The following is a 7,002-nucleotide window of genomic DNA, read 5'->3' as shown; positions in this document are numbered from 1 at the left end:
ATAAGAACCCTAACTTATCATTATCATGAAAGGATATTTCCATTTGATGATTTAGGATATACTAATAAGTTAACAAAAAGAAAAATTAACAATAATAATAATAATAATGAGATAAATACAAATTAGATGATGATATATATAAAAAGGTTATATCATATCTGCACTTTTCCTGTTTAAAAAAAATCTAAAAATGTCTGTTTTTATTATATAAAAACATATAATTAAAAGATTATGATAAAATATTGTCATTACCATTTATATATAGTAAGATCAAAACAAATAATCCAATTCTTGATAAATAATTCTCAATCGAGATGAACATATCACTAAAAACCATTCATTAGTTTCTTATTTTTTTTCTGAAGAAAAGAAAAAGCATCATATCATAAGCTGTTTTGTTATCTGTGTGTTCCTCTTGTATACGTTACTTGAAAAATTAATAATTTGAGTAGATTTATTGAATAGTTTAATGGATTGAATTAAATGTATTAAAGAGTTTCTGAATATATGGGTATTGATATGTATTAAGTAGTGCAATAGTTTTTTTATTGGTATGAAAGGTATGATATGATGAAGGGCGAAGTTGTTTTGTTGAAATGGTGAGAATGGAAGGAAGAAGGCGTGGAGGTTGCAGTGGTCGACGCATAGTGGCAAGCAAAAGAGGGAGTGGCAACGGCAATGGCAACGCCAATGGCATCAACACCAACACCATCAACAACAACAACAGCATCAGTGTCATCAAGAAGCTTCAAACCCGCGAGATTTGTTCCAAGCCTCATCGTGCTTTTGCCTCAGCCACTTCCCCTCACAGATTCCGCGCTATGCGTTTGACGCACTATTATGACTCTCATGATCCCTCCAAGTCTCGCTCTTCCCTTTTGCCCTTCTTGTTGAAAAGAACTAAAGTTGTAGAAATTGTTGCTGCCAAAAACCTGATTTTCGCCCTCTACCATTCTGGTCTCTGTGCAGCTTTCAGTAGAGGTGAGGCTTCCCTTGTGGCCTTTGATTCTTGATTTCTGGGTTTCAATTGCCATTATCCATTGCCCGTTTGTTAATCGTTGTCGGGTTTGTGTAAAAATCAAAACTTTTTTATGGTTTCATGCAAGAATGGCCATTGCTCATCGCCCATTTGATAATCAGGGCGTATTTGTGTGAAAACCTTATATTTTTTATTCCCTCATGTGTGTTAGCCATTACCCATTTGCTAGGCATTTTCATGTTTGTGTAAAAGCCACAACCTTTGATTCTTTGTTGTGTGAATTGCTATTGTCCCATTACTCATTTGTTAATCGTGAGAAATTTGGTGTGAAAACCTAAACTTTTGGTTTTTTTTTGTATGAATTGCCATTGCCCGTTATCAAGTTGTTTGTTATTCATGGGCACATTTCTGGAAAACTCAACTTTTGATTGGTTGATGCATGAGTTTCCATTGCCCATTACCCATTCGTGAATCATGAGCGCTTTTGTGTAAAAACCTGAACTTTTGATTCTTTCATGTATGAATATCCATTTTTAATCAGGGGCACATTTGTGTTAAAATCAAAACTTTTTATACTTGCATGTGTGAAATGCCATTGCCCTTTACCCACCCATTCTTTAATCACGGGAATGTTTGTGCAAAAGGCTCATGTTTTGATTCCTTCATGTATTACTGCCCATTACCCATTTACTAGTCATTGTCTTGTTTGTGTATAGATCTACTCTTTTGATTGACTCTTTCATATATGAATCCTGTTGCCCATTACCTTATGTTAATCATGAATACTTTTGTGTATAAGCCTAAACTTTTGAGTCTTTCATGTATGAATTGCCATGGCCCATTTTTTTTCATGTATGAGTTTCCACTGCCCATTTGTATAAAAACCACAGCTTCTTATTGTTTTATATTTGAATTGTCATTGCCTATTGCCCATTTGTCAACCATTTGTATGCAAACGTTGTTCCTTTTTGGGTATGGATTTTCGTTACAACTACAACTCCCTCCCACTTATTAGTTATTGTACTACATACGTGTCTTTTTGGGTATGAATTATCATTTACTGCTTCCCATTTATTAGTTATTGTCCTATCTACACAGACCACTATTTTTTGTATGAATTGCGATTACCACTTCTCATGAGTTAGTTATTGTTGGATTTTATACAATTCATGTAATTGGGGTTTTGTGTGTGAATTCCTTGCAGAAACCGATGAGAGGATTTGCTTTTTGAATGTCTGCCCTGATGAAGTCATCCGCAGCCTCTTCTTTAATAAGAACAATGACTCACTTATTACTGTATCCGTTTATGCTTCAGAGAATTTCAGCTCTTTGAAATGCAGATCCACAAAGATTGAGTGCGTGCATTGTATGATTGTTCTTTCAAATCCTCCTATTCAACGTGTTAAAACAATTTTGCTTACATGATCTTTTGTTTATGTTCTTAGATACATACGGAGGGGCACCCCAGATGCTGGGTTTCCTCTTTTCCAGTCTGAATCATTGAAATGGCCTGGATTTGTAGAGTTTGATGATGTCAATGGAAAGGTCCTAACATACTCTGCACAGGATAGGTACCTTCATCATTCTATTGTCTTTCTGTTCCAATTCTACTGTTTTGCAAGTGTTTAGTCTGCTCATTGCTTATTCTATCTAATACATTTTGTTTGAATGGTGTCAGTATTTACAAGGTTTTTGATCTCAAGAACTATACCATGCTATACTCAATTGCAGATAGGCATGTTCAAGAAATCAAGATCAGGTACTTTCTCTTTCTCAGGCTGACTTTCTGTTTCATAATTCCAGGTTTTGCAAAAGCCCTATTTATTTAATAAATTAGCATGCATGGTCATGTCGCTGTCATGGTAATTTTATCCTATCTGTTTGTACTCCTTGCTACATAGTTACCGTTATATTGTTCACTGGTAAAAGTTATTCAGGTTCTTATTTTGTGGATGATGGTTGGGATGGTTATATATTTTAGAAACCTAATGATTGACTCAGGTTTTATTAACAAGGTTCTAGGGAAAAAAGGATTTTCCAGCAGATGAATAAGTTGGATATCTGCATGTCTCACATCTAGTACATTTGGTCAATAGAGATCTAGAAGCTTTGTTTCACAATCGAAGAGGTGTGAGGCAAGGAATGTGTTATCTCTTCTTTGTCTATTTTTGTTGTGGATGTTCCCCTGTCTTATTTCTTGATCAATTAATTATGAGCAGCAGGTGGACTACAGGAACCATAGTGGGTTAGAAGGGGTAGTACTGTGGTACTCTGTCATTTTCAGTTTGCTAATGACATCAAAATGATGTGGATAATATCATGATTGCTCTCTCTCTATTCCATTGAAGTTCTGGCGTGTTGTTGGATTTGTACAGTGAGTGACCTCTTGTTTACTTGTTGAGTTCCTTTGGGTGGTACTGTTTCTTTTGGGGACCCAGTTGTTATGAAGATTTCTAACCACCTAGCCAGTTGGAAAGGGGCCTAAAGTCAAATTTCCGTCACTCAGACTAGTCTTTCCAGAGCATTAGTCTCTGCTATTTCTCTTTATTCCATATTCTTTTATGTATGAAACAGTTATCATTGTTTCACTGCTCTTTTCATTGTGGCATTTAAGGAAGCCCAGTTCTGGAAAGTATAGGGTCTCCACTAATTTCTAACATTCTCCATTCCTCCGTCACCTTAACAACATGCTCCTTAAAATTAAAATTAGCTTGTATCTCCCTGAAGATCTGAAGCCACTCATGCCCTCCCTTCCCTCCCTATGTCAACTGCTCATAAATAGAAGTACCGTACCACCTTAAAAAAATCAGTCAATTATGGTTCTAAATTCCCAACACCCCCAATTGTTTACCACCTATATCCATGCCCAACCTCTAAATTAATATACCCTTTGGTCGTCTCTGGTTGAATTATTCACTCCCTCACCTGGATTAGAGAATAAAATTATTTGAAGCACCTGAATCTGCTAGCACCATCACCTTTTCTTTGATCACTCATTCCTTGATCATGGATGTCTTTGATGTCATCCCGGCAATACTGCTCATGTTCTGTTGCATGCAAGCTCCACTGACGAAATTCTTTCCTTTGCTCTCCTAAATTATGTCCTATTTGTCCTTTCAAAAGATCAACATGTGTAATTCTTTGGTATTTTTTGTAAAAGAAATTATTTTCATCACAACAAAGACGAATCTCTTATTTTTCATCATAACAGAGACATAATCTCCTCCGTACCTTTTCTGAATTTCATCCTTGGTTAACTTCTTGAACTCAGCATTTCTTATATTTCCATCACTAGAGATGCTGAGTGCCAGCCACACTAGACATGCTGGCATGCTCTGTTTGCGCACATTGACCATTGTTGCCAAGTGCTTAGATCTGTCTTGTGTCTTTTCTCCCAAACATTTGCTCTTGGGCCATGACCCAGTTGCTATTATGTGCCTATCAACTAGAAGCTTACCCAATCCACCAGGTTGACTTCTCATGTCCTGATGACATCACTACTAAGTTTCCAGACTGCTTGATTAAGAGACCAAACTCCCTTCAGAACTGCCTCCTCCATTCTCTCAGCATACTTCTATTCTTGTCCCTTTTTTTTCTCTCATACACCAAACCTTACTGATGTGGCCATCTTTTGGCTTCTTTTGTCTCCTTCTATGTACCTGGATTATGGATTAGCTCATCAATATCAGGAGTTGATAATAATATAAAAGATTTTGAAAGATTTATTCCACATGCTTTTACACTTATACTACATTTTAGTCATTGCATTCTTGGAGGACAATTGGGTATTCATCTCTTACTTTGGCTTTCGCACAACTTATCAGCTACCCCCTTTACACAATTTTCCTATGCACATTTTTAGTGTTCAAGACTCCAGTCCTTATAATATTTCTATTTTTGTTTGGAATCGGTGACAATCTTGGGTCTCCTTGACTTTGTTCTCGTGTTGTTTGGTCTGGATAAAAGGGATTTGGTCCCTTAACCATCTTAGGTGGTTTATATGCGAATCTGTGTTTTCAATTACTAGCTCCTTGAATATACATAGTATCACATTGATAAACCTGTTTGTAAGTCCATTGCCCCCTCCAAGGTTTAAGTCCTTTATTTGGACTATGGTGCACATGAAATACCAATGACATGGAACAAGTTTGAAGGCTAAACAAGGATCTCTTAATATGTGTTTGATGCTAGCTTAGAATCCTTTTATACCTATTTCTTTGTTGAATACTTTATTTTTGTCATTTTAGGAGAATGCCAGGTGGTCCTGAAGTCCTTGAACCTTTTTCTCATTTACTAGCTTTACTGACTTTTGTAGAAACACAGTTTTCTAACACTTCGGTGTATTTGATTAGAGATTAATTCTCTCATCTTTAAGTAGATCTACTTGGTGTAAAGTACATGGTCTTTTTAAAAGGAATCTCTTACTCCTCTCCTGATTTTTTCTCTTTTTTTTTTGTGTAGGATCTATTCCTAATCTTTTTATTTCGGTGGATTTCTTCTTTTGTTACTTTTCCTGTACTTATTACTTGTTATTTTGTTACAGTCCTGGCATCATGTTATTAATTTTCAATAGAACCAGTGGTCATATTCCCCTCAAGATTATATCCATTGAGGATGGCACAGTTCTCAAAGTATTCAACCATCTGCTTCATCGGAATAAGAAGGTGGACTTCATAGAGCAATTTAATGAAAAGCTTCTAGTCAAGCAAGAAAATGAGAACCTTCAGATTCTTGATGTGAGCTTCATTTTTCCCTTTTCTTTTAATATTTGTGTCTGAAAAGGGATCCACTTACTCCTTGAATAAATCTTCTCTAACTGTAATATCTTTCTATGTACTTTTGAATTTCAATAAACTAACGTTTAATGTTGAGAGTTCTCATTTAGTAGATTAAATCTATAAAATTTATTTCATGTAAAACTCATTTAAATTAAGCAGATCCCTTTCTTTCATGTCTGTGTTTTCCTATATAATTATTTTCACGTCTGGTTGTGTGATTTTCGTAGGTTCGAAATGCCGAGCTGATGGAGGTAAGCAGAACAGAGTTCATGACTCCATCAGCATTTATCTTTCTGTATGAGAATCAGTTGTTCCTTACTTTCAGAAACCGAACAGTTTCTGTTTGGAATTTCCGAGGGGAGCTTGTCACTTCATTTGAGGATCACCAATTGTGGCATCCAGATTGCAATACCAACAACATATACATAACAAGTGATCAGGATCTCATTATCTCTTACTGCAAGGCAGATTCTGATGATCAATGGATGGAAGGCAATGGTAATCATGTTTGAGTTTAGTTTTCCTTTGATTTCTAAATGGAGTAATCATAAGCAGCTTTTAATTTGTTTAAGTGGTCTTATATCTTTATAATTTGCTCTTTGGCACAGCTGGCTCAATTCATGTCAGCAACATCTTGACTGGGAAATGTGTCGCCAAAATTAATACAACAATTAGTTGTGCCAGGGCGGATGAGTGCAGCCGCAACGGTTGTAGCTGCAGGGAAAGTCTTTATCCCTGCCTAATGAGGAATTCAGTTACAGAGGCTTTGGAGGACATCACTGCCCTCTTTTACGATGAAGATCGAAATGAGATCTATACTGGTAACAGACATGGTCTTCTTCATGTATGGTCTAACTGATGACTTTCCATGTTTCTTCAGGCTTCATGGGCCAAAGAACCCCATGCTTGGGTTTTCCCTTTTGATGATGGAATGGAACTATTTCAGCTTTGGATTTCAGAAATACAAGCTGCCTCACAGCATTGTAACAATAGTTTGTGAAACTATGATCTAGGACTCTGCATTGTGGATTTCATAGTTTATGCAGAGGTAACCAAAAGTGTTCAGGAAAACTTGATATGTATGCTTTTCTTAGGCTCTCTTATATTTTCTGTATAGTACAATCACTGCTGAAAATTGAGGCAGATGAGACATACTACTTGTATTAAGTTTGTCCTGGAATTCATAGGAGAACGATGTGGGATGGAAAAGGGGCATATTTTATGGAGTTTTTTTTACCTCATCCA

The 7,002-nt window shown here is 36.2% G+C and overlaps 1 protein-coding gene across 1 annotated transcript; it reads left to right on the top strand.

Moving 5' to 3' along the window:
• The first annotated feature begins 286 nt into the window (after window positions 1-286).
• LOC137825043 (uncharacterized) lies at window positions 287-7,002 on the top strand. Its single transcript, XM_068630717.2, has 7 exons — window positions 287-981; window positions 2,184-2,334; window positions 2,425-2,550; window positions 2,658-2,738; window positions 5,523-5,715; window positions 5,985-6,255; window positions 6,366-7,002. The coding sequence occupies exons 1-7, from the start codon at window positions 597-599 to the stop codon at window positions 6,614-6,616; spliced, it is 1,458 nt and encodes a 485-aa protein (XP_068486818.2). The 5' UTR covers window positions 287-596; the 3' UTR covers window positions 6,617-7,002.

The sequence above is a fragment of the Phaseolus vulgaris genome, chromosome 8, assembly GCF_051622355.1.
Source record: "Phaseolus vulgaris cultivar YP4 chromosome 8, ASM5162235v1, whole genome shotgun sequence".
Taxonomy (NCBI): domain Eukaryota; kingdom Viridiplantae; phylum Streptophyta; class Magnoliopsida; order Fabales; family Fabaceae; genus Phaseolus; species Phaseolus vulgaris.
The sequence above is the reverse complement of the archived record's forward strand: the minus strand, read 5'-3'. Positions and strand labels throughout refer to the sequence as shown.

Excerpts from the sequence above, each read along its gene's own strand:
- LOC137825043 (XM_068630717.2), top strand. The coding sequence starts at position 597 with ATGGTGAGAATGGAAGGAAGAAGGCGTGGAGGTTGCAGTGGTCGACGC. Across the intron at positions 982-2,183 it reads CTGTGCAGCTTTCAGTAGAG|AAACCGATGAGAGGATTTGC; the intron begins GTGAGGCTTCCC and ends AATTCCTTGCAG. Across the intron at positions 2,335-2,424 it reads TGCAGATCCACAAAGATTGA|ATACATACGGAGGGGCACCC; the intron begins GTGCGTGCATTG and ends TTATGTTCTTAG.